Source organism: Pleurodeles waltl, chromosome 10 (assembly GCF_031143425.1).
Source record: "Pleurodeles waltl isolate 20211129_DDA chromosome 10, aPleWal1.hap1.20221129, whole genome shotgun sequence".
Taxonomy (NCBI): Eukaryota; Metazoa; Chordata; class Amphibia; order Caudata; family Salamandridae; genus Pleurodeles; species Pleurodeles waltl.
Window position 1 is genome coordinate 1,006,727,152 of NC_090449.1, and position 27,701 is coordinate 1,006,754,852.

A 27,701-nucleotide genomic window follows, 5' to 3' on the forward strand; every position below is an offset into this window, starting at 1 on the left:
GAAAGCAAATTACAAAATAGTATTTTTTTTCCCTTGGTGGCCTGTTTGACAGCCCTTGGCATCCCACTCAATCACCCATTTTCTTGATGGTTTAGTTATGCATTTTTATAAATATATATTAAACACATGTTTGAGCAACTCAAAGACAACAGGATACCAAAACAGAGAAAAAAACTGGCTCCAAAACTTCATCTCTCAGGAGAACTTTAAGATAGCCCCCTTTAGAACGGGGCTGAATCCTGATAATCCAGAGTATTGATGTCCTGGTGAGGTAATCTCCTTTCTTCCTTCCTGGTCCTATTTCTGAAGTAAGGTTGTAGTACAATTTTAAACCCTTTATAAACAAACTTTTTCTACACCTGGATCTGGCTGGCTGCTCCGCTGCTAGTTACCTAAACCTGTTTCTTTTTTATGCCAATTTTCCCCTTGAGCTCTTCTATGTTAGTTTTAATCAGTGATACCTTAAAGTTGATGGCACTGGTTGTTGGTCTCATTTCCTAAGGGTGGTTATAAGGTATAGATCGTCCAGAGTCCGCACGGCCTGTGGTTATTCAGAGCGATGACAGGCAGGAAAAATCTGGTTTGTTCTTTGTCACCCTTTGTTTCTGCTCCTTGCAGCAGGTCTCCACTATTGCATTGAAAATGTAATGGGGAACCCCAAAGACTTCTCATCACCTTATAGCCTTGCTATGGTCATTGATCTGAGCAGCTAAGCAGAATCGGCTGTCCATCCTCACTCCTTCTACTGCTCCAGCAGCACGGGATGACCAAAACGATTAACGCTTGCATCACACTCCGGTGATTTGCACTGAGCACTGCAGCTCCACTGCAGCGCTCTCTGTGGCAGCTGATGGCAACAGCCCTATTTTCTATAGTACAAACTAACCAACTCAGAATATTCCCCTTTATCGTCGAAAAGGCCATCGCTTGCTTTTCATCCAGGGCACCTTACAATGTAATCTTGATGTGCTGTAATGATGTGAACTCTCCTTTGTTACATCCAAGGCAAGCTTAAAAACTAAGTTATTGTGCTAATTGACCAATCCAGCGATGGCCTGATGATAATATAGTAATCTGCTGAACAGTGCCTAGCAAAGTGTGCAGTGTGTCGTGTGCTAGGCAAGTGTTCATTCGCTCACTCACTTGGTGCAGCCTGAATGCAGTTTTTCATATTGACTTAGCTGAAATAATTGTATAACTAGGGATGCAAGGAAATATATATCTCCACAGTTACACCATACCTGCACCCGTTACTTGCAGTGCTTAATTTATTAAAAAAATAATAATACATAAAAAGAAAAGGGGCCGGAAACCATGGATGGTTAGTCTCAGATCCATTTTTCTTCTACAGCCCTACCCTTCATGTTTCATATATGCAGGTTATTATCTTTATTTTATTATTTTGCCAGTTTTCCTTTTGTTATCTTTTTTGCCTGTTTCCTCTCTCTCCCTTCTCCCCACTCTCTTTTTCTCCCCCCTCCTCCTTTCTCCCTCTGGTCAAGTCAGTCTGGTGATTTAAAAAAGAAGTCTCTGGCACCAAATTGCAAACCGGCAAAAATTAGCACTAAATATTCTACACTTATACTTTGTCAGACTAAAAAAGGTTTCTGGGATAGCCTAGCAAATCCCTTCATACCCCTACCACACCAAATGCTAGACCTTCGTACCAAAAAGGGTTCTTCATATTCCTTCACTCTTATTTATGGGACACACACACTAGCTATAAACAGTTAATCAGCGAAGGCTCTGCGCTGAGGTCTTGCAGATAACTCAGAATCCCCTTCTCCTTCAGCGTTACCTAGTAGCTGCCACAAGTACTTGGTATAGGGGATTCTCACTCAACACATCCCTTTCATCTCGACCCTCATCTTGGAACAACAGCCAAAACCAGTAACCAAAAGCTAGCAGAGAGCACTTCCAGCTCCTCTGTTTTAAATAGAGCAGCCCCCTCTTCCTACTAGACTGTGGGGTCTAGTGAAAACCATGGTTTTAAGCAAACTTCTGTATTGTAACACCATCTCCTTCTTTCTTGCAATACATTGGATTTTAATTTGCAAAGCTTGACACTGTACTAGGTCTACTCTGTACTCTAGACATACAAATTAACGATTCGAACTATCTTTGCAAAGTATTTAACCACTGCTTTGAACTACACACATTTGTGACCCTATGAAACAGACCAAACACATGAGCAATCCTAGGAGATATTTACTATGAGCTGTGGCACTTGGAGCTTTCTGGCCATTGGGAGAAAGGCTAAAAAGCAATTGTTGAAATTCCAAGAGGCGTTCAAGAAAACTCTCTTCCATTAAGCATTTGTGTGGATTGTTGTCTTGCACACTCTTTCCTGGTCCATCACATATGTACCACTGGATGTCAGGAGTTGTCAGAGTAACCACCTGACTTTTTTCACATCCTGTGCTGCTTTGCATCTATTATTCTTACACCCTCATCTGGAAATCAAGCAAGCAACCTGATGCACTATCAAGCACCTCACTACGTCATACAGTATGACATCTTTTAAATCTGCATAAACAAAACACTTCTATTTTCATGTCATCCCCTATATCCTGTGTAATCTCGCATGTGCTGCCATTTCAAGGTACTTGCAATTTAAGCTGGACTGCTGTAGTGACATGTTATTGTTATTGCTCAGTCTGTAGGTGGGGGAGAGGAAGCAATGCTTTTTTTCTTACTCCTCTTTGTTTCATGGTCTCTTCTCTCTGTTTTTTCCCATGGTTTCTTCCCTTTAGTTTGTGGCATGTTCTATCAGATTTAGCAGTAACGGATGCTCTGTCATTGGGGTTTCTGTTGTCCTGTGATGCGGCCACATCTGGCGTCTGAGGACTGCTGTACTATTACATATGTCAGTCAAACATAGCTGGGTGAGGGGCACTGTGACAAAGCCTGGGTTGTGAAACAGAAGTGAGATGCAAAGTGAGGGTGTGATGAAGGTGGGGCAAGCAAAAAAGAGGAAAAGATAGGAAAAAAGGAAGTTGGAATGCAAGTGGGTTTGCAAAGTACTGGAATTTGGCTGGTGTTCTACACATTGAAGGATGTCTACAAACTTCCACGCTAAAAGCTTATTCTGTGTTGGATGCAGGGTCCTCGTTGCACTGGAATATAAATTATAACAGAAACCAAATTGTGCCCTCAGAGGGCTTTTTGCCTGTGCTTCACACTTCATGCACACATCTACATTTGCAGATTATCCCAATCCGAATGTGGTGCAAATTACAAGTTTGCTGAATAACCACTTCCCATTGTGGGTGTGTATTCTGGGTATGCAGCTTGCACCTCAGATATCACATAATAATACTCATTCAAGATGAGGTCCTAAATAGTTTTAAAATGTGTTCGATATGAATGTGGTTTTTATTCTTCCGATCTGAGTGCTGTGTAGTTATTTTTGAAAAATTACAAGTTTGTTCTTTTTATCTCCCTACATATTTCTCTTTCCTTAATAGGTGCTGCTAATGGGGAAAAGTGGCTCTGGAAAGACTAGCATGAGATCCATCATCTTTGCAAATTACATTGCCAGAGATACACGACGTCTCGGGGCCACAAGTAAGAAATTGTATGATTAGAATAAACATAGAGAGTACTAGAGCAAGAGAAATGTTGAGAAATGTGAACTTTAGCAAAAACTGTTGGGGAAATCAGAATTATTGAATTCCATCCGTGGTTCATTCACTGACCTACTTGGTCATGATCGTGCATTACATATCTATGAGATATTACGATATGCAGCTGAACAAATAATAAAGTCAAGGTGTGCAAGGCTGCTTAAAAGAGGAGGAATTGGGTTGTAAAAATAAAGATGCATGAAAACATTTTTCCACAGACTACCGAAATTAAAGCAAGACAATTGGACTCTACACAAAAAGATTTCTAGCACTCTTAAGCCATGGGTGCAGATGGCAAATTGTCATCTCCTTTATCCACATACCTTGACAGGGTAGGAGATGATCAACGAAAATCTTTCTTTTTTGTAAGAATCATGTGTGTCCTTGGAGACAAGGAATTGTGAAATCTATTCTTTTACCACCAAGGGGCTCATTATGAGTTCGGCAGGCGGTTTACACTGGTGCGGGCCAAGAGGGTCCCTGAACTGCCCATGCCAAGTGCATATGCAATGCAGGGGTCCCCTGCACCCATTCTCTGCCAGCATTTTCATGGCGGTGGTACTGCCATGAAACTGCTGGCGGAGAAGGTGGTCGTAATCCCCAGGGCAGCGCTGCTTCCAGTGCTGCCCTGGCACACTAGGACCGTTGCCACCTCCAGACCGCCAAGATCTCTGATCCTGGCAGAGGTGGGGGTTGCCGACCCCCAAGGTTGTGATGAGGCACTTAGACTACTGCATTGCCGGTGGTCCAACCACTATCCACGAGTACGGTGGTCTAGTGACCGGCAGACTCATAATGAGGCCCTAAAAGTTGAAGAGGAGCAGAGAAGGACTCCAGGGTGTGTTTTTCTGTTGACTCTCGCAGCACCCACCCATGGTAAACATATGGTAGGCCAGTTCAGACCTCAATAATCTCATAAAAAAAGCACTGACTTCTGTAAACTTAGTAAATGGACTGTTAATGGCAGCAATGAAATTTGCACTGCTCTGAATGAGGTACTTGAAAAACTGCCTTTAGGGCTGGATGGACAACATTCCGTTTTTTTTTCTTTCATTTTAATAAATAAGCAAGTGAGCAACAACAAACAAAAAAGGAAAAATTATGGAGCATAAAATAAAGTTTCTAATTTGAAGTACTGCCACTCACCTTCACACTCTGGCCTTAGTTGATGACAACCTCAATACATCAGGTTGTGCCAATGCTGCAATGTGTTGGATAGTGTGAGAAAATGCCTCTTTTTGACATGGATAGCCCCCACTTTTTGCCTGATGTTTTTCCCTAAAACTGTTGTGATATTTTGGCACAATTGGATACACCCTTAAATACCACTATTAAATGGGTACCTAGGTACCCAGAGCATGGGGTACTATGGGTAGGCCCCTGAGGGCAGCAGCACTGATGATGCCACCCTCTAGGGCCATGTATCCAGATGCACCCAGCACTGCCATAGCAGTGTCCTAGTGCAATCCTTAAACACAAACTCAACATGGCACACTGCCTGTGTCCCCTGTCCACCATACACTGCATTTATTATGGGTAAGACACCCCTCTGGCAGGTCTTACTGCCCTAAGGCAGGGTGCACCATATTTTATGTGAGGGCATAGCTGCATGAGCAATATGCCCCCACTGTGCCCTTACCAAACCTAGGACATGGAGAGTGAACAGAGCAATCCTTTTAATACATGTGCTGGACACTGGTCAACACGAGTTTCCCAGGTACATGATGGCTTCTCTGAACCCTGGGTTGTTTGGTATCAAACAACTCTGAATGATAAATCCAAACTAGTACCAGTATTGGATTTATCCCTAAATGTACCCAGCGGTGACCTTACAGGCGCCCCCTGCAAAAGCTAACTACCATGGCATGGTTGCTGACTGGTTCTATCCAGGCTGCCACCTCCAGACAACCAATTTACATACCTTGAGGGAGAGCCCTGTCTCTCTGGTTTGTAAAACAATGGACTTCCTGGGTGGAGGAGCTAATGCCCCCCTCCTTCAGGAATTCACAGTGCCCTGGTGGTGAGCTTCAAGGGGCTTAACACCTTTGAAGCCCGACCCCAGGCCTGCTGCTAGCAGCAGATGGTCAGCCTCCTTGCAAACCCCCACTTTTGGAGGGAGAAAAGGTGGGAAACCACATAAAAGATAGTGGGAGTGGCCCCCACCGGGCATGCACCACCCCATAGGTGTTGCCTGCGAGGTGGACTCTACATTTCATTTTCCTACATCTTAGATGGAAGGAAAATAGCCAATTGGGTTTAGGGAAGTGACCCTTCACACACGAGGTGGCCACTATAGTGGGTGTATAAAACGCCCACTAAATTCAGTATTTAGTGGGCATCCCTGGACCAAGAACTCTGATTCAAAGGACCCAAAGAAGACCAGTACGAAGAAGACCAGTACAAAGAAGATCCAAGGCAAGAGAACTGTGAACCTGCTGTACAAAGAAAAGGTGCCAAACCCTGCCTGCTGCACCCAGGACCCGACATTTGCCACTGAGGAGCTGCTGGACAACTGGACTGACCCCAAGAAACTTAGAGGACCTCCAGGCTTGGCCAGTCGCCCAAGAACCTGCTCCAGAGTGGAGGCACCACTCTGCAACAACCAAGGAACAGCAACCCAGTAAGGGTCACTTCACTGACCACCTGCTAACTCCTGGATGGAAAGTCACAGCTGTACCCGATGACACCCTGATGACCACAAGGACAAACCTTGCAAGTGTGCCAAGTTTGGTGGCACTGCGCCCTCCAGTGGCTGTACCGTACCAATACCCTGGGTACTGGTCAGCTGACGTCGGACACCAGGAAAACCAGCCCGCCCAGGGCTGAAAAAGGACCAGGAGGAAGCCCCAGTCAAGGGACTTCGGGAACAACCCGGACCTCCCGCCAGAGTGCAACCCTTAAAGAGATTTATTTCCAGATCCACAGGGCATCTTTGCGCACAGCTCCTGGATCACCAATTCGCTCTGCACCCGGACGCCCTGTGCCCTGCAACGAAGAACCTGCGGTGTCCTAAGGATCCCTCATCCCTTGCGACCGCAACCCCAAGGAGCCACCTCTAAACTTACCTGTGCAGTGCTTTTCCAAGTGGTCCCCCGCAGTGGCCCCGCACCTTCTTCAGAGACTTTTCCCAGCTGCTCCCGCTGGAACCGGGGGCTGCCCGAACTTCTCCAGCTGGCATAGTGTGCCCACTGACGACCTCGACCAACCTGCAAAAGGAGATCTTGGTAATTCAACTATACGATTTTATATGTATTTTTTTATGTGACTTTCTATTGATTCCTATGGTGTGTAATTACGCACAGAAACACTATTTTCTTTCAAATTTAAAAATTCAAATCTCCAAAAGTTCTTGACCAGTTTTGATAATCTTGATCTTAAAATGTATATTCAAATCTGAAGTATTTTTATAAACTGGTCTTGCCATTCCTTCGAATGTGTGAGTTGCCTGATTAATACTGTGAGTACAACAAATGGTTTGCTCTTCTCCAAGGTTGGCCTAACTGCTCAACTAAGCTACCGTAACAATTAGAGCATTAGGTGATCTAGTTTTTACCTCTGTAAACCAACATTTGGTTGCCTGGACCCCCTGCACAGTGTACCTAGCTTTGCACACTACATAGAGGGCCAGCCTCCTACAGATAGACACAGTGTTATAAAGCAGTATCAGTAGTCATTGTTCAATTTCCTTAAAGTTGTGACAGTGGTGATTATTGAAATAGTATCCTGTCATGTCTTATTGCTTTCTGTTGCTGTTCTTTTGACGTAGTAACGAAAACTCTGAAAAGTCTGAGATTAAAGTAGAGTTATAGCAGACATAAGCCGATGTAAGAAGTGTATATGTGAAGTAGGTGGATTTGCATAATGTTTTTGGGATGCTGAGAGTACATCTTTTATTTCACACACGCCTGTCTATTTTGCTGACTCTATTGTAATTCATAGAAAATCAGCTTGAGTGGACGTTCCTCTAAAATTCAATAAAATGATCTGCTCTTTCCTTGACTGGCAGTCAGCAAAGGAGAGACTGGCCTTTTCTCTTTAGACCAAATGCAAGTAGGCTTGCTTGCAGCATTCTAGATTCTCTAGATCCACACTTGTTACTATAAGTCCATCTTAATGTACATTTGTAAAGCCAAGATTGGAATTAATCCACAGTTTGCATGAATGTTCACTTGACACGCATTTAAGAGTAGCTGCAATAATGTACACTGGGTATACAATCTAAAGTTTCTATCCCAGAGCAATTCTTAAAAAGTATATGATCCGGCCCTTTCTTGCATCTCTTCTGTAAGTATGAGACTTAAATGTGAAACCTTCCTTTTGTGTCTCAGCCACAATATCCTCCGCTCTAGCTGTGGCCTATGCAGTCTTTTTGTTGCCTCTGTTTTGTTTTTTTGTATTTCATCCCAGTTGTAACCTTGTTCTTTATGTCTCTCCTTTTGGTTTTGTTTTTCAGTTGACGTGGAGCACTCCCATGTACGTTTCCTAGGAAATTTGGTGTTGAACCTCTGGGACTGTGGTGGGTAGGTACAAGGCTTTCTCTTTTGTACAATATGGAGAAATGAATGACACATTTTTGTGGTTTTCGTACATAGTGTGAAGCTGCTAATTCAGTTGCCTCTAGAAGCTTTGAGATAAATATGTCGTAACAGACTTTTTATTACACTCGCCTATCAAAGGAGTATTAAAATCATACAGAATTTTAATGATAACCTGTTGGAACGTAATGGGAGTTATGTCAGATTATCTCTGAAATGTATGCAACCTTCTCATTTTCAATACATTTTGCTGGTTTGGGTGACATTTCTAGAGCAAAGGAAATTTAAACATGTTGCTTAGGGGATACATTGGTCAAATGTTTGTTTATTTTTTTACTGGTAAATACGGACTGACAATCATCTATTTTTGTTTGAATTTATTTTTAAACATGGAAAAAAATGTAAAATGTACATTCTTTTGAGTGAACTTTGATGCTGTCAGTCATGAATGCATGTCCAATAACTGTGCCGGCTGACACAAAATGGTACTAGAAACACATAGGGCACACATGTTCCTAATGGAGCAATAGGCAGCTGTAGGTGTGCACATTTGTACTGAAATGCATATGTTATACGAGTATATTGCATGTGAGTAATGCAGTCTGTTGCTTTTTATATCAGTAAAACCAATCATGCATCGAGTTGTATAGGTACATTCATTAGTTAAATACATTGTAGAAATATACCAGTTTAAGCTTCATTTTTATAACAAAATACAATAATTATGGATAACCAGATACAATGATGAAAAAATATGGATAAATACAGCCAGAACTTTCCTGAAAAATAAATACCATTAAAACAGAAGCTGTAATCCTAATCCCTGTATCTGGATTCATGGGACAATAGACTGTGGAGAACTTAATCAAAAAGGCAAAAAGCAAAGTACACAAAAAAATTGTTCAGTGATCTGAACTGAGTTGTAAACTATTGATCACGAGTAAGGGTTTGGAATATTTGATAAAGGAATAGAAAATGTAAATCATCTGCACATAAATCAGGCTTTAAGTATAGTGATTAGCTAACTTGCTCAAGAGAAGAATGTGATTAGAAGATTGAAACTGGAATAGAATGAATGTGAAAGTAGGAAAATGTTGAACACCAGGAAATGTCACTATAAGGAGGGGCTACAATTTACAGATCAGCAGGAAGAAGTGCAGATTTGTAAGTCATCAGGCCATGCAAAATCATCTTTTTTCACCCCAGAAAATTAATCAACTGACTGTTTTAACTCCTTTAGAGTAGACTTTCTGAATATTTAATTACAACTAGCCACTAGCAATATGTACATTCCCCTTATAAAGTGCTCTTTGTGCATGCCATTAGCCCCCACCAAAGAAGACTAGTCCCTGGTCTACAAACCCATCTTGATCCGAATCCTGGTTAGATGGATGTTGTTCACCCTCGTTACCCCCACTGTGGCCTTTCTAGTACAAGTGTGGCATATATGAGTGAGCCAGAATGATGGTCTGTGGGATCCATTTTGGATAGCACAAACCTTATTAGCTGCTTCAGATGGCGCTGAGGTTGTTTTCATGGGGAGTGAAAGTATAGGAAACCTAGACACTGAAGTGAGGAAAGTGGAAACCAGGTTTCTTCAGGCATTCAGTTAGCCTTTGGCTGAGCAAGGAGCTACTGATTTGTCTTCCCGTAGCACTGCCACTTTGCTAGATCGTGGGGATGAAGAGTGGAGCTGTAGTCTGTTGATCAAGGGGAAGAGGACCACTTTGGTGAGACCAGCCTTTTGTATGTCCCTAATCACTCTTGCAGTTTGGCTGATGACAGACAGGTGCAGAAAGCTCACACCTTTCTTTTTTGACTAATTGTAGTTTAAGTGTGCAACAAAGGAGAAGTGTTGTTGTTTTGGTCCTGATGAAGCGTCACTGGATCCAGATGGACCCCTGAGGCGCGAAACATGTTGACGCACTTGACAGCGGTGTGAGATAATTCTCTCCTCCCTTCTGTTTTGTGATTGTGAGAGTGATTGAGCATCACCTCAGTCCTCACTCTCCCCCGACTTTTAACATTGTCCTTGACTCTGCCTTGATCAAATAAAAGTAGTGGTTAGGTGGTAGGGTTCTTGAGACAATTTTAATTTCTTTCTTTTTGCTCTCCTGTTTCCTGGTGTGCCCATTCATGGTGCACCATTTTACCACTACTCTCTGGCTTGGGCACTCGATTATTGAAAAGATCTCTGGCAAAGAGCCCCCTTTTTCGGGTGCCCGTCAGACATTGCAGCGCCAGTCTTACGAGGAGCTTGCCCAATGATGAATCATGACATCCGAATGGATGTGTGAGGGCACTTTGCTCCTAACAATAGGATTGTCCTGTGGCTTTATATTTTTCTTGTGCTTAGAACAGTGTACTCAGATTTATTAAGTGTTATATTTTGGAGGCTGTACACTGGACCATTAATCTCCCAGTCCCCCCTTTTTTGGAATATACCAAAGGCAAACAGCCTCCACCCCCATGGTTGGGGGTCCAAACTGGGTTTGAGAATCACCGACCAGAGCCTGATTTAGTCTGTATTGTGAAACTGTGTACCACTGTTAGGCAAGTGTTTAAGCATTAGTGAGTTGTGGATTTGAAAAGGTGAGGTAAGAGGCCTGTGCCGTATCGATTGCATACCTTCCTTATCAGTATGCATGCTCATTGTCTCAGAGTTCTGCATGTTTTGAGGCAGAAAATGTATGCATCTGTTGTTTAGTGTTTTAGTAGCTAATTGTGTTGCATATTTTGGCAGTGTTCAGTGATGTTTAAGTTTCTGGGTTTATGTACTCTGTTTTCCGAGCCATTATACGCTTCAGACTGCAATTGTATTGGTGCCTTATTTACTGGGTGGGAATCATTAATCAGTCTTAATCACACATTCTGCAGTTCTTAAAAACACTATTTTCTCGGTGTTAGAGGTTTTCTGTGTCCCAAATACTTGAATATTTCATCTTGTTAATGTCTGCCAGCTACGTGGCTTTGTGAGCCTAAAAGTGTTACAATTCATGATACTAATGTGGATATGGCTCGCTATACCTCACAGTGCTCCGTAACTCCACCTCTGCAGGATTCCTGAGGGCTTGCCTCTCTTATTGAGTAGGTAACAAATTCTATGTGTCCTTGCTACCGTATTAGGTCATAGACTCATTTTAATCTAATGTTTTCTCCACTGCCAAGTTGTCCAAAGAGGGCAATCTTGACTTCATTGCTTTGTGTGCATGCTGTTTCTGGGCTATTTTAAGGTACAGTGCACTCCCAGGTAGGCGCAGACGTGTTTAGCAGACATTTTGACCAGCTACTAACCGCTACTTAAAAGTATTGTTGTACGTCTGTGCTAATGTTGACCTAGTGTTACAATGGTCATAAATAATCCTGTCAAAGCGGGTGCAGCCCTGGCCTGTAAATATTTTATTTTAACAATAAAACACAAGCCAAATTTTGGAGATAGTCATCAGTGGCATTTGAGGCCTTGTACTCTTAACTATTTTATAAAGCTTATGTGAGTTTATAGACAGTATGTTGCATTTACTATGGCTCCTATACATTGATTGACATTCCCCAATCGTTTATTTTACTTCGCATCTGTTTTTATACATTACATTACATTGCATGCTTTCACTTGTTTTATAGAGTTTTTTAAACCTATTAAAGGCATTTTAAAATTGGGACAGTTTTATAAAAATGATAGTACTCAGTGGTGGAAACTAACTTAATTAATGTGAATATTTCTAATTATTTTAACGATCCAGTTTTAGAATTCTTAATCTTAGCATGTGAATTTAATTAAATGTAGGCACAGCTTATAATTGTTAAGGGACAAAGGTTGGAAAATAATTTACATTAAATTCGGTTTTTTTCATCATTTTAAAATATTCACTTGTCTTGTCGAATTTTTATTTTTAGTTAGAAACTTAAATTGGGACAAAGGGTGGGAAGCCATTTAATTTTAATTCGTTTTTCTTAATTTATGAAAATAATTATTTTAAAATTTTCATTTGGAAAATTAAATTACTTTTTTATAGTTTTAATTATTTAGAGAATAATTTTTTTGAGCGATTAGTATACAAAATTATTTACAAGGTAGCAGCCCTAATTAAAACACAGACACTTAATTATTTATTACACTAATTTGAACAAGCATCTTATGCCAAAAGATCTGCCTCACATAGCTTGCACCCCACAGGGCCTTACTATAGTCCATTGTTACAGGCCCAAATCACAGTTTGGTCATGTATCAACTCTGGTAACTTGTAGTCGCATAAGAAATGACTTTTGACATCATCAATCCTGTCCTCTTCTAGTCTTGTATATGACGACTCTAGCTGAGTCGATCTGGCAGATATCTATCCTCTCTCTCTTCTCGGCATCTCTTCTGATAGGTGCCTGTTTTTAAGACTGGAAGAGAAGATAAAGGTACCTTAAAGTCATGAACACGTGCTGTAATCAGAGTAGAAATATATATTGGGATCCTCATTACGAGTCTGGCGGTCACATGACCGCCAGACTCTGGGTGGCACTCCCACCGCCAACAGGTTGGCGGTGGGACTGCCACATTATGACGGCAGCATGGCAATCCCGGTGGTTTCACATCCTCCAGGGCAGTGCTGCTTGGATTAGGGTCCCCATCCGCCAGCCTTTCCATGGTGATTCACACCACCGTGGAAAGGCTAGCGGAATGGGGGACTCGGAGGGGGGCCCCTGCACTGTCCCGGCACTTGGCATGGGCAGTGCAGGGGCCCCCATGCACAGCCCCATCGCGCATTCCACTGCCCGGGTGTTGTTGTACCCGCTCCACCGCCACATTGGGAACGGCGTCAATGTTAAGGAAACACTGTTTGTGCCCATCCGCCCTGCGGTGAAGTCCTATTAGGGCTGGCGGCCTCTGCTGCCAGCCAAACACTTGATGAGGGCCTCAGTGTGTAATCCTAACAGAATTTGGGATCTGCAGATTAAACTATAACTGCCAGTTAATTGCAATTATTCATTTATGCATCTATCTCACACTTCCGTCCATCACACTGTTAAGCACTGTGACCAAAGCACAACTCATGTCTTCCCACATAGTTTACAATTCCAAATGCACCATTCTTCCAACCACCCATTCCCTGCACCCCCTCCTCCCCATGATGTAACATGATACCCATTTGATAATGCAGCTCAGGGTCACACAGTGGGGTATGAAGTGCTGTATAAATGCTATAATATGCTAAAATACGATAATATTTTGTTGCAGCACATCTTTTACTCTGCAACTGCTTAAAATAATTCACTTAAATTGCTGCGTTATAAAAGTAAGCGTTGTAAATGTAGTTAACAGTTTACATAAAAAATGCATTGAAATGTTTGAAATATACAGTACATATTGTAAATGAATGCTTTGTTTTTGATTTCTGTGTATTGAATGATATAGTTATAGTCTCCAGAGTCTTGAGTAAAAGTGTACTGTGGCCTCATCATGCCAAATGGGCATCCTGGTAGCAATGAAAACCATAAGACCAGAGCGTGTGTGTTCTTTGCATGTCAGAAGATTTTTCAGATGACTTTGTAGGGGCAAAATTCTCTTGTGATCCTTAATTTATGATGTATTTTTATAGTACTAGTAACCTATATTTTACGATACATAAAGATATGGTGTGCTGTGGGCATCAATATACATTTTAGTTTTACATTTTGTTAAACAACTTTTGCAAGTGCCTGAATGCATAAAAGATCCATTTAATTTTGTATAGCGTCTACTTGACAAGATGCCACTTTGCTGCATCTATGATTGCATTTAAAGTGAAGGCATCAAGACCAGGTACTAAGCCCACTAATGCTTCCTCCCTCTCCTGTCAGGCAGGACACCTTCATGGAGAACTACTTCACAAGTCAGCGGGATAACATTTTCCGGAACGTAGAGGTCTTGATTTATGTGTTTGATGTGGAAAGTCGTGAGCTGGAGAAGGACATGCACTACTACCAGTCATGCCTGGAAGCCATCCTCCAGAACTCTCCTGATGCCAAAATCTTCTGTTTGGTGCACAAAATGGATTTGGTACAGGAGGATCAACGAGATCTGGTAAGGGTCTGGGTGTGCCACTTTTGTACTGCCACACATCGCCTTGAACTAGGTATAGAAAAATAGAGTAGACAGATTGAAACGTATCTAAACTTGTGATGCAGTCATTGCTCCCAAAGTCATCCACCTGTTGTATTGTTGGATTGACTGAAAGTCAAATTCTGTACATTTCTGTTCAAAGTACCTGAACACGAAAGGAAATAGTTTATGCAGTAACAGCAGTGAGAAATTCTTGATTGTGATTACCTCACATTTAAATGGATACTCCTTTTTTGCAGAGTCCTCCGCGTGAGGTCTTCCCATAACTCATGCTATAACTGGAAGATTTTTTTTCCATCAAACTGCAATACTCTGACCTGACAGCTGTTGAAGCGCTTAGCACATGTCTGAGGAGACCATACCTAAAGTGATGAAATGGGATCGTAAATGCACCACCTGTCATCCGTTACACTTGTTCCTTTCTGTTTCTACACATCGTAGGTTCCAGGATCTTGGGTAGCAAGTCTTCTAGAAGCTCTATCCCACGTACCGCCAATAATTCACATTTTCAAAACCATTATTGAAGTTAAACTCTTTCTGCAGCTGACAGATGTCAAGCACAGACCTCTGTTGCTCTTGTCTTTGGTGCCTGGTAGCAAAGCATCATAAGGCTGCCTGAGATCACTATGCCTCATGTCCCAAAATGGTGTTTGTGTGAGAGAAAATTGTTGATGACCTTGCATAATATATCTGTATTGAGATCTAACTCCAGGTCTCATTCCCGTCTGCGTAGTCAGTGCTCACAATGTCCTTATTGCAAATGACATCACAAGAAGCATAACTGTTTCTCATCCTCTTCTCATCAAAAACATGGTAGGTGGACTAATGAAGAACATTTGGACATCTCTTATTCAAAGCCTGTGTATATTGAGCTACAACCAACCCTCTCCTACAGTTAACTGTCCCTTTATCTCCATTGAACGTAAGCTTAATACAGCCGGTGCACCTTCAGGAGCCTCTGTCTCCTGCATATCGATCATTCTTGGCCTAGACCTTTCTGTCGTTTAGCCTCTGCCCTGTGTATGTTAAAGATGTTGGTTCTGTGGCTTTCTCATGGAACTGTCCCAAATTGTAACAGAAACTGTTTTAAGAAAAGCCAGAAACCCAGACTGGAAGCTATTACAAATTTCTCTGACTTTGTCATGTCTTATTCAGACAGCCTGCTTCCTGCAAGCATATCCGTGTAGGCACCTGGGGGAGGATTTTGAGGGAAGACAACTTTTGTCTACCCTTTCGGGCTTCAGACTATTACTAGACTGGCAAAAAGAAAGTGAGCTAGATACCTCTCTTGAAGATTAAGTTTATGTTTGGAAGACCCTACATTTGAGGAAAACTCTTCTGTGTGCAACGTGAAGCTGTAGATCACAAGCTCTGCATAGTCCTGCCATTAGTGTTGGGCACAGGAGCCTGAGTAGTTATTTTCTTTCAGTAAATTCCTTCTCAACTCTAATTACACGCTATTCCTGTGTCTTATGGGGGATGTCGGGTTTGACATCTTCCCTTCCGATCACCTATAAGGACCCTTAATCTTCCATTAAGCGGATGGAATGATTGTCCCAATACTACATTGCTGAGCCTAAATAACCTCCACAGGATATACATGTTGCATCCGAGAAATCCTTGTAGATGACCAGATTGACAGCAAGTACCTTTGAAAAGGCTGCAGTTGACTTATAATCATTGAAAGCGAGCAGAGCTGCAGTCATGACTTCTGGCTGCTCTCTCTGGTCTGATATTCTGAGTAGCAGAACTGAACGTTCAGGTGGAATAGCTGTTCATTTGATCCCACCATCTCCAGCCAACTCACATAACTGTTTTTTAACCTGTGCAGAGGAAGAACATTCACATCTTTCCATGACATTAGATTCCTGCTTGCTTCATATTGTCCCGTAATCTTCTCTGTGGAATTTGTTAGAATGGGCTGACACCCATGCCATATCACATTACCCCCACCCCCTATAAAAATCACACAGCACCAGGAGGTGTCATCTTGTGACTTAGTTGCTGATTTTAGAATCTAGCCCCGGAATTGAGATTTGGCTCTACACCAAAATATTGTGGTTCTTTGTAATCACAATTTCCCTGTGTCTGAAATTAGAAATGTGATACAAATATGTGTAGAGTAAAATGTATAAATATGTGCAATGTAAAAACTCATCTGTGCCATTGAGTAGTATCCTATGAGTATTTTTCCTGAACCTAATCCTTTTTGTCTGTAATATAAACTTGCCCACCCGAATCGGGTCACAATCTTTTGTGTATAATATCCCATGTTTGAGATACTTCTGCTACAAAAGAATTGATCTTTGTAAAGTGCTTTGCTTGTCCTGAGAGCTGGGTCTGGACTATGGCAAATCACTAAGAACAGAAGCATAATTAAATGAAAAATAATCTCATTACAAAGGGCTGATGCTTTCGTGACTACATTTTAGATTGTAGCCTACTTATTTTCCCTTGAGTCCTGGAAAAACTATTCTGGTGCACCCTAATGTTACAGCAAAGAGGTTATACCTTGTCACATATCTGTTTGGCTGGAAGGACAAGGTATTATCTTGCTAATATGGTCTTGCTCGACCTCTTGGTTCCATTTGATGGCGTTTACATTCTGTCCTATTTTAAAGGCTTTGGAAAATGAGAGAGGCGACTGGTCCCTTGTTACATTGATTTCTATCAGCCTTTTCAATTTTGTGTAATTGGGGTCTTTTTCTGCCCTCTCTATCCACCCTCTTCTGGTGGTTCCTCTTTATTCCCCACACCTGTCCAAAATATATATCCATCTTTTACTAAAGCATCAGTCCTCTGCAGAGGACTTGTAGTTTATGGCACCTTTAAGTGTAAGTCCATTAAATGTGAACCTCTAATGAGCTGTCAACATTGGAGGCTCAATAATTAGCTGTATTCAACCAAGATAAAGAGTGAGATTATTCTGTTATATCCAAGCGGTCACTTAAAGAACCTGGGAGGCGCACGTGTTATTCCATTCATCATTCCAAACTGGAGGGGTTAGGCTTGTCAAACAAGATCATGATTTGATGCCAGGATAGCTTGCACTTTTTTAAAGTGGAGAATTGGAGCATTTTGAAGTGAATGTATGTTACAACACCTGGTATAAATGTGGAGGTGGTACCATCAAATACTGTGATGCTGAGACAACTATTCGGAACTCTATAATTCTTTCCTCTTAATCTATGTCCTATTGCGGCCACAGTACCTAGAAGCCTTTTACTCAGTGTTAATGTTTTCTACTTGAGCCCAGGCCTGATAACTATGAAGTTAAGCAATACGTTTGCGTAAGATTGTTTTTTCCATGCTTGAATGAAATTTTGAGCCAGATGTATGTAGCTATTTTCATGTCGCTAACGGCTGGACATGAAATTAGCATTTTGTCATGTACCAGTGCTATTTTGAGATTCGGTAATCTATTTACTGAATCGCAAAATAGGTTTGCAAGTAGCTATTTGGAAGTGGAGTACTGAGGGCGTCTCTTACAAATAGCGAGCTGCAGTGGCATGTAAGATTTTTTTTTTGCGCCTGTAAATGCAGTCGCAAAACAATCGCAGTTAGTTGGTGGTAAGCTATTTGCAAACTGGAATGAGTCCCAGGGGACCCCTTCCCCTTTGTGAATGGAAGGAACAATATTTTTTCAGAGCAAGTAATGGTCCCACGGACCACTGCCTATCTGGAAAAAATGAAAAGAAAACTTTGAAATGCATCTCGTTTTCCTTTAAAGAAAACTGGATGCAGCTGAAAAAAAACTGTTCTATTTTAAAAAGCAGCCACAGACGTGGTGGTCTGCTGTCCCCAGCAGGCCACCATCTCTAAGTGTGGCCATTCACAAAAGGGTCGCAAATTGCAACCTACCTCTTGAATACTGATGAGTTAAGCCATTTGCGACCCCGTTGGGAATTGCTAAATGTGTCTGAGACACATTAGTACATTTCATTTTGTGAGTCTCAAATTGCGAGTCCCAAAAAAATCACAATTAGAGACTCGCAAAATGAAATGGTCGTACATCTGGCCCTTTTGTCTCTACCGATAAGTGCCAGAATTACTTGTACTTGCCTAAGCATCTGTTGTAATTAAAATATACTTTACACTTTTTCTGACATGTAACTTATAAATCACTTGTTCAGTATTACATAAAATATATCCCCGGAACAGTTTTATTTAAAATGATACTTGAAGTGGCATTTCATGTGGTGCGATGTGCCTGGCAGGCTGCTGTACCAGTATGATCATTTTATTGTTTCATTTTATGGTACCTTTTAATTTCTTCATCCATTTTATAATGTTATACCTAAGTTTTTCACTGTACTGGTCACTTTCAGCAGAAATTATTGAATGAAATTGCCCTTTAATGGTTGGTTTATTTTATTTCTGTAGATCTTTCGAGAGAGGGAAGAGGATCTGCGGCGGTTATCTCGCCCATTGGACTGTGCTTGTTTCCGAACATCCATCTGGGATGAAACATTGTACAAGGTGTGTACATGCCAACTTCATTTCCAGATTTAGCCAGGGTGATCTTGTTTTAAAATGGAAGACATGTAGCCATAAATGTTATGAAGGTTCCTGAATGTCAAGAAACCTTGTGTTCGCTTTAGAACACTAACCTGCATCTTTTGATCATTTTTTAAAAGCTTTGAATTCCAGGCTCTTGAACGTATGTGCATATTTTGACAGACGGAATTCCTGAATCGGTGTTGAGGCTGGGACTGTTTATATGATATGCTGTGAATCTATAGCAGTCCTTATTCCTTCCTGGTCTCATCAGTCTCTACTTATCAGTCCCTATAGGGTTTTATTTCTGAAGATTAATTGATCTTCAGTCAATATATCATTACTGTAGCTCACGCTGTAGTTTTTTCCTTCCTGGTAGAACCTGTTTAAGAATCATGGGACATGTATGGATTATTAGGCTTTAAAATGATTGATTCCATTATTCTCTGATGTCCCGTGGCTGACCTTAAACCCTGAAAACTGAGTACCAAGTAGTGGTGAGCAGTTCAAACCTTATCAGGGAATTGGTGCCTAGTTAAATTCTCAAAACCCACTGACTCAAAATTGATGCCTAAAAAATGATTGCCCAACCAGTACTTTGTTGTTATAAGAAATTAAACTACACACAGCTCACTACTACATGAATGTGTGATGAACAGCGCTATCATATCTGCCTTTTTATTAGGCAATATGACACTGATCGAGTGTCTCTGCTCTGATTTATGACTGTGTCCTGGGTGCTGCTTTACAGTTGTTTTACCAACTGTGCTTCTCGAAAGTGGCAATGCAAGCACCAGGTCAAAAGTGACCTGCTTCAGTGTCTTTGTCGGGTCGCAAATTCCATGGTGGGCCGTTCACCTCCTAGGTGTTCAAATGAGCATGCCCCCTCTTCTGTTACAATGCACACAGTTCAACACCCAACATTCTTCTGTAGTGTTGTGCTGGGTAACTGCATGGTCACGAACAGTGATGTTAGCAGTCTTTGGAACCACTTACACAGAACCAAGTGAAAAACCTGGCACAAACGTAATGTCATGCTACCACAGATGCTTTGAGGGAACAGGGCACTTCCTCCACAAGTGAGGTGTAAGAGCAGCAGAGGAACTATAGATGTCTCTAGAGCCAACACTGCAGAAGGTTTCAGACTTCTGGGGTGAAGTCCGCTCATGTAACTGGTAATCTGGCTGTCAGCGGCACTAGGTCTGAATTTCAGAAGATTTTAAAACCCCAACAAGACAAATTCTGTAACACTTGGGTTTAGTCTCCTGTTTATACCACATGCATAAACATAGTTTGCGTATTACTCTAGAAAAGATTTGGAACTGGGCTCTGTCATTTGTCACTTCATGTATCCCTTCCAACAGTGAGTTCTGGTGACCTGAATAATCTGCTTGACCGAACTGTAATGCACTTGACCCATAACCTGGTGTCAAATTGTTTGATTCTTGGCAGATAATTTATTTCACAGTCACCTTTTTTGTCATTACCACATGAGTTCAGCATATCTGCTGCACAAAAATTGATTTAATAGACTAGACATTTATTTCCTATATAATAAGTCTATCCCATATATAGGGTCCACATGACCCTGACTTGCCTGTTAGCTCAGTAATAGCATTGCCATCAGGGTGGGGACAAGAATGTTTTAGTTCATGTTTAAAAACTCTCACCTTTAATAAATATATTACAAAAGCATGATGTGGTAGCGCACTGTCATTTATAGGCAGGGCATTTCCTTTGAAATGGCTATAAACGACCCTTAACATGCAGTTTTACTGATAAAATTATACAGGGACAAACAATGTGTGGAAATCCCATTTCAGCAAATATTTATCATTTGCACATAACCAAATAAAGTGTTCTGATTAGTATTTTCCTATTAAAATCTTTGTTTCCATCATACTTCAGAATTACAAAAAAGTGTTTTTCTGACTACTGAAATACATTTTGTAATATTTGTACAATTCATTTTCAAGCTATTTAAGTGTTTTACGTTTGAATCAAACTTACATCCTACAGCCTTTGGTTTCCTACTGCCTGTATCCCAGCACGATTGTCAGAGAGTTACCTTAAATTTTCTTACTCTGACTGAAAAGTTAGAGCATTTCTAAACAGCAATCTGCAGAATACAATCAGCAACAATCTGTAAGAAGATATAAGCTGACATTTGACCTCAGTCTTTGAAGGCACAGCCAATGTGACAAGGTAAAAGGCATCTTTATTGCTCATTCACTTTCTGAATGAACAGAATACATGTTCTTTGCCATCTCAAGCACTCTCGCCTGACCAGGCCAACAGGCGCTGAAAACAGCTTTCATTGACTTGCCATTGAGTGTAAGCAAGCAGATTTCTCAAGGTTTGGTCTACTCCTGCTGCTTTAAATCTGCCCGCTACTATATCTCTGTAGAAAATATAAGTTCGATGGCATCTGTCGCTGTAGATACGCATGTTTTGCAATAGCTCGCCATCTGGTGTTGGGCCGGAGTGTTACAAGTTGTTTTTCTTCGAAGAAGTCTTTCGAGTCACGGGACCGAGTGACTCCTCCTTTTGTCTCCATTGCGCATGGGCGTCGACTCCATCTTCGATTGTTTTTTTTCCGCCATCGGGTTCGGACGTGTTCCTGTCGCTCCGAGTTTCGGAACGGAAAGTTAGCTAATTTCGGAAGATTTTCGTCGGTATTGTTGCGTTTGGGATCGGCGTACTTAGATTCAACACCGCATCGAAGATCGAAGAGCTCCGGTGCCCTTCGGGGTAGTTTTTCGATCCCCCGTCGGGGCCTGGTCGGCCCGACCGCGTGCTGAAGAACGCCGATGGAACGGACCCCGTTCCGTTTCTGCCCCAAATGCCACAATAAATACCCCTATACAGACCAACACTTGGTCTGTAACCTGTGCCTGTCACCTGAGCACAGTGAAGACACCTGCGAGGCCTGTCGTGCGTTCCGGTCCCGAAAGACACTCCGAGACCGTCGAGCCAGAAGACTTCAGATGGCGTCGGCGCCGACAGCCCACCGAGAGTTCGAGGAACAGGAAGAGGAAGGTACCTTCTCGATCCAAGAATCGGACTCCGAAGGATTCGACGATACACAAACCGTGAGTAGGACGTCGAAAACCACACAGAGGAAGATTTACAAGGCCCAGGGGACGCCACTGCCATCAGGCCATGGCTCCACCCATAAATTCGGTGACCGACCGTCGGCACCGAAAAAGGCCCAAACAGTGCCGAGATCATCCGACTCCGGTTGAGACACCGGCACGCAGCCTTCTCGGGACCGAGAAAGTGCTGGAGACAAGCCTCGACACCGAGATGCCGGTGTGGACACGGCTCGACGCCGAGACAGCGGCACCGAAGAAGATCGACGCCGAGAGGTTTCGGCCCCGAAAAAGAAAAAAGTCACCTCGGAGCCGAAAAAACACGCAGACAAGGTTTCGGTGCCGAAACAAACTGCAAGCGACCCAGCTTCAGGCTCTTATACAGAAGAGCACTCGCTAACCTCCCAAATGCAAAAGCATAGGTTTGAGGAAGAGCTACAATCAACTGATGTGGACCATACGCAAAAGCGTATTTTCATACAGCAGGGGACAGGAAAAATAAGCACCCTTCCCCCCATTAGAAGAAAGAGAAGGTTGGAGTTCCAAACTGAACAGACACCACAACCAAAAGTGGTGAAAAGAGTTACCCCACCACCCTCTCCTCCGCCCGTGATTAACGTCTCACCAGCACGAACTCCATCACACTCCCCAGCTCACACCACCATAAGCCAGGGTGACCAAGATCAAGACGCATGGGACCTATACGACGCCCCAGTGTCAGATAACAGTCCGGAGGCATACCCTACGAAGCCATCTCCACCAGAGGACAGCACCGCGTATTCTCAAGTGGTGGCTAGAGCAGCACAATTTCACAACGTAAGCCTCCACTCAGAACAGGTCGAGGATGATTTTTTATTCAACACACTCTCCTCCACCCACAGCTCATACCAAAGCCTGCCTATGCTCCCTGGTATGCTCCGGCACGCAAAAGAAATCTTTAAGGAGCCGGTCAAAAGTAGGGCAATCACACCAAGGGTGGAAAAAAAGTATAAGGCGCCTCCTACAGACCCGGTTTTCATCACTACACAGCTGCCACCAGACTCTGTCGTTGTAGGAGCAGCTAGGAAAAGGGCCAACTCTCACACATCTGGAGATGCACCACCCCCAGATAAAGAAAGCCGCAAGTTCGATGCAGCTGGTAAGAGTCGCAGCACAAGCTGCAAACCAGTGGCGCATCGCGAACTCCCAGGCACTACTTGCGCGCTATGACAGAGCCCACTGGGACGAGATGCAACATCTCATTGAACATCTGCCCAAGGACTTACAAAATAGGGCAAAACAAGTGGTTGAGGAGGGACAGACCATTTCCAATAACCAGATCCGCTCCTCCATGGACGCTGCAGATACAGCTGCACGGACAATTAATACATCTGTAACTATCAGAAGGCATGCATGGCTCCGAACGTCTGGATTTAAACCAGAGATTCAACAAGCAGTTCTCAATATGCCTTTTAACGAAAAAGAACTGTTCGGTCCAGAAGTGGACACAGCGATTGAGAAACTCAAAAAAGATACGGACACTGCCAAAGCCATGGGCGCACTCTACTCCCCGCAGAGCAGAGGGAATTACAGCACATTCCGTAAAACACCCTTTCGAGGGGGTTTTCGGGGTCAGAGCACACAAGCCAGCACCTCAAAAGCAACACCGTCCAGTTACCAGGGACAGTATAGAGGAGGTTTTCGGGGACAATATAGAGGAGGGCAATTCCCTAGAAATAGAGGAAGATTTCAGAGCCCCAAAACCCCTACTACTAAACAGTGACTCACATGTCACTCACCCCCTCCACACAACACCAGTGGGGGGAAGAATAAGTCATTATTACAAAGCATGGGAGGAAATCACTACAGACACTTGGGTTCTAGCAATTATCCAACATGGTTATTGCATAGAATTTCTACAATTCCCTCCAAACATACCACCAAAAGCACAAAATTTGACAACACACCATTCCAATCTCCTGGAGATAGAAGTGCAGGCACTATTGCAAAAGAATGCAATCGAATTAGTGCCAAACACACAAATAAACACAGGAGTTTACTCACTGTACTTTCTGATACCAAAGAAGGACAAAACGCTGAGACCAATCCTAGACCTCAGAGTAGTGAACACTTTCATCAAATCAGACCACTTTCACATGGTCACACTACAAGAAGTATTGCCATTGCTAAAACTACACGACTACATGGCAACTTTAGACCTCAAGGATGCTTATTTCCATATACCAATACACCCATCGCACAGGAAATACCTAAGGTTTGTATTCAAGGGAATACATTACCAATTCAAGGTACTGCCTTTCGGATTAACAACCGCACCAAGAGTCTTTACCAAATGTCTAGCGGTAGTCGCTGCACACATAAGAAGGCAGCAAATACATGTGTTCCCATATCTAGACGACTGGCTAATCAAGGCCCATTTGTTAATAGAGTGCTCAAATCACACAAATCCTATCATACAAACCCTCTTCAAACTAGGGTTCACCGTCAATTTCACAAAATCCAAAATTCTGCCGCGCAAGGTACAACAATACCTGGGAGCCATAATAGACACATCAAAAGGAGTAGCCACTCCAAGTCCACAAAGAATTCGAAATTTCAACACCATCATACAACGCATGTATCCAACACAAAGGATACAAGCAAAGATGGTACTACAACTCCTAGGCATGATGTCTTCATGCATAGCCATTGTCCCAAACGCAAGACTGCACATGAGGCCCTTACAACAGTGCCTAGCATCACAATGGTCACAAGCACAGGGTCACCTTCTAGATCTGGTGTTAATAGACCGCCAAACTTACCTCTCGCTTCTGTGGTGGAACAACATAAATTTAAACAAAGGGCGGCCTTTCCAAGACCCAGTGCCACAATACGTAATAACAGATGCTTCCATGACAGGGTGGGGAGCACACCTCGATCAACACAGCATACAAGGACAATGGAACGTACATCAAACAAAACTGCATTTAAATCACCTAGAACTTCTAGCAGTTTTTCAAGCACTAAAAGCTTTCCAACCAATAATAGTTCACAAATACATTCTCGTCAAAACAGACAACATGACAACAATGTATTATCTAAACAAGCAAGGGGGGACGCACTCCACGCAGTTAAGCCTGCTAGCACAAAAGATTTGGCGTTGGGCAATTCACAACCAAATTCGCCTAATAGCACAATTTATACCAGGGATCCAAAATCAACTCGCAGACAATCTCTCTCGAGATCACCAACAGGTCCACGAATGGGAAATTCACCCCCAAATTCTGAACACTTATTTCAAACTCTGGGGAACACCTCAGATAGACTTGTTTGCGACAAAGGAGAACGCAAAATGCCAAAACTTCGCATCCAGATACCCACACAAACAGTCCCAAGGCAATGCCCTATGGATGAACTGGTCAGGGATATTTGCTTACGCTTTTCCTCCTCTCCCTCTCCTTCCTTACCTGGTAAACAAACTCAGTCAAAACAAACTCAAACTCATATTAATAGCACCAACTTGGGCAAGGCAACCCTGGTACACAACTCTGCTAGACCTATCAGTAGTACCCTGCATCAAATTGCCCAACAGGCCAGATCTGTTGACACAGCACAACCAAAAGATCAGACACCCAGATCCAGCATCGCTGAATCTAGCAATCTGGCTCCTGAAATCCTAGAATTCGGGCACTTACAACTTACCCAAGAATGTATGGAAGTCATAAAACAAGCCAGAAGGCCATCCACCAGGCACTGCTATGCAAGTAAATGGAAGAGGTTTGTTTGCTACTGCCATATTAATCAAATACAACCATTACACACAACTCCAGAACATGTAGTGGGTTACTTGCTTCACTTACAAAAATCTAACCTGGCTTTCTCTTCCATTAAAATACACCTTGCAGCAATATCTGCATACCTGCAGACTACCTATTCAACTTCCCTATATAAGATACCAGTCATTAAAGCATTCATGGAGGGCCTTAGGAGAATTATACCACCAAGAACACCACCTGTTCCTTCATGGAACCTAAATGTTGTCCTAACTAGACTTATGGGTCCACCTTTTGAACCCATGCACTCCTGCGAAATACAGTTCCTAACCTGGAAGGTGGCATTTCTCATCGCCATTACTTCCCTAAGAAGAGTAAGCGAGATTCAGGCGTTTACAATACAAGAACCTTTTATACAACTACACAAGAATAAGGTCGTCCTAAGGACCAATCCTACATTTTTGCCAAAGGTTATTTCACCGTTCCATCTAAATCAAACAGTGGAACTTCCAGTGTTCTTTCCACAGCCAGATACCGTAGCTGAAAGGGCACTACATACATTAGATGTCAAAAGAGCATTGATGTATTACATTGACAGAACAAAAAACATCAGAAAGACTAAACAACTATTTATTGCATTTCAAAAACCTCATGCAGGAAACCCAATATCAAAACAAGGTATAGCCAGATGGATAGTTAAATGCATCCAAATCTGCTACCTTTAAAGCTAAACGACAGCTGCCCATTACACCAAGGGCACATTCAACCAGAAAGAAAGGTGCTACCATGGCCTTTCTAGGAAACATCCCAATGCAAGAAATATGTAAGGCAGCCTCATGGTCTACGCCTCACACATTCACCAAGCACTACTGTGTAGACGTGTTATCCGCACAACAAGCCACAGTAGGTCAAGCCGAATTAAGAACATTATTTCAGACTAATTCCACTCCTACAGGCTGATCCACCGCTTTTGGGGAGATAACTGCTTACTAGTCTATGCAAAACATGCGTATCTACAGCGACAGATGCCATCGAACTGAAAATGTCACTTACCCAGTGTACATCTGTTCGTGGCATCAGTCGCAGTAGATTCGCATGTGCCCACCCGCCTCCCCGGGAGCCTGTAGCAGTTTGGAAGTTACCTTCAACTATTTATATATGTATCATCTCAACCTTAAATAGGTGCATACTTAGTCACTCCATTGCATGGGCACTATTACTACAATTCAACTCCTACCTCACCCTCTGCGGGGAAAAACAATCGAAGATGGAGTCGACGCCCATGCGCAATGGAGACAAAAGGAGGAGTCACTCGGTCCCGTGACTCGAAAGACTTCTTCGAAGAAAAACAACTTGTAACACTCCGGCCCAACACCAGATGGCGAGCTATTGCAAAACATGCGAATCTACTGCGACTGATGCCACGAACAGATGTACACTGGGTAAGTGACATTTTCATTTCAGACCCCCTTTCTTGCAATTGCTGCATCTTCCTCAGGTTCCTTTCCTTCCACTCTACTATGATAGCTCATCTACATCTCCAACGTTTTTTTAAAGCTAGTGATAGCGCATGCACTCCAAACAGTTCCATGGCTTTATTTAATACCCCCCACTTGCTAACACCATCTTCTATTCTCATCTTCCTTAAAATCTCAGTAGCACTTGAAACTTGCACAACACACTTGACTTCTTTGGCATATCAAGGTCTCCTCTTTTAAGTTCTTTGTCAAAATGCTCAGTCTCAATCTCCTGATGCTCCGATCAGGCTATCCACCCCCATGACTTACTTTTGACCTATCGTATTCTTGTACTAACCCTCCACACTGGTAGCTGCATCCCCTCTTTCAGCTTTTCCTATCACTTGTATACAAATGAAATCTAAATCATCTGTAACCAGTTCATGCTCAGCACAGGCAAAGACGCTGCTGATGTCCAGGGACCTTCCTGATTCTGCCACCAGGACATAGAACATCAGTTTGTACAGCAGGCACCTTGGATTAGTCATCTGATTTGAAGCCAGGGACACACGAGAAAGTCTTGATGTCTGTTTTGATAGGTAGACCGGGTTCGAAACCATAACGGGTGAGGTCCGCCAGCTGTATAATGATGAC

General features: G+C 42.6%; 1 protein-coding gene across 1 annotated transcript in view; it reads left to right on the top strand.

The window, feature by feature from the left end:
• Positions 1-27,701, top strand: part of LOC138262116 (ras-related GTP-binding protein A) — an 83,043-nt gene that overhangs the window by 15,278 nt on the left and 40,064 nt on the right. Inside the window, exons 3-6 of the mRNA XM_069211882.1 lie at positions 3,468-3,567; positions 8,080-8,146; positions 13,988-14,210; positions 18,633-18,728. Of these exons, the coding sequence (XP_069067983.1) occupies positions 3,468-3,567; positions 8,080-8,146; positions 13,988-14,210; positions 18,633-18,728 (486 nt within the window). The remainder of the gene's footprint in view (positions 1-3,467; positions 3,568-8,079; positions 8,147-13,987; positions 14,211-18,632; positions 18,729-27,701) is intronic.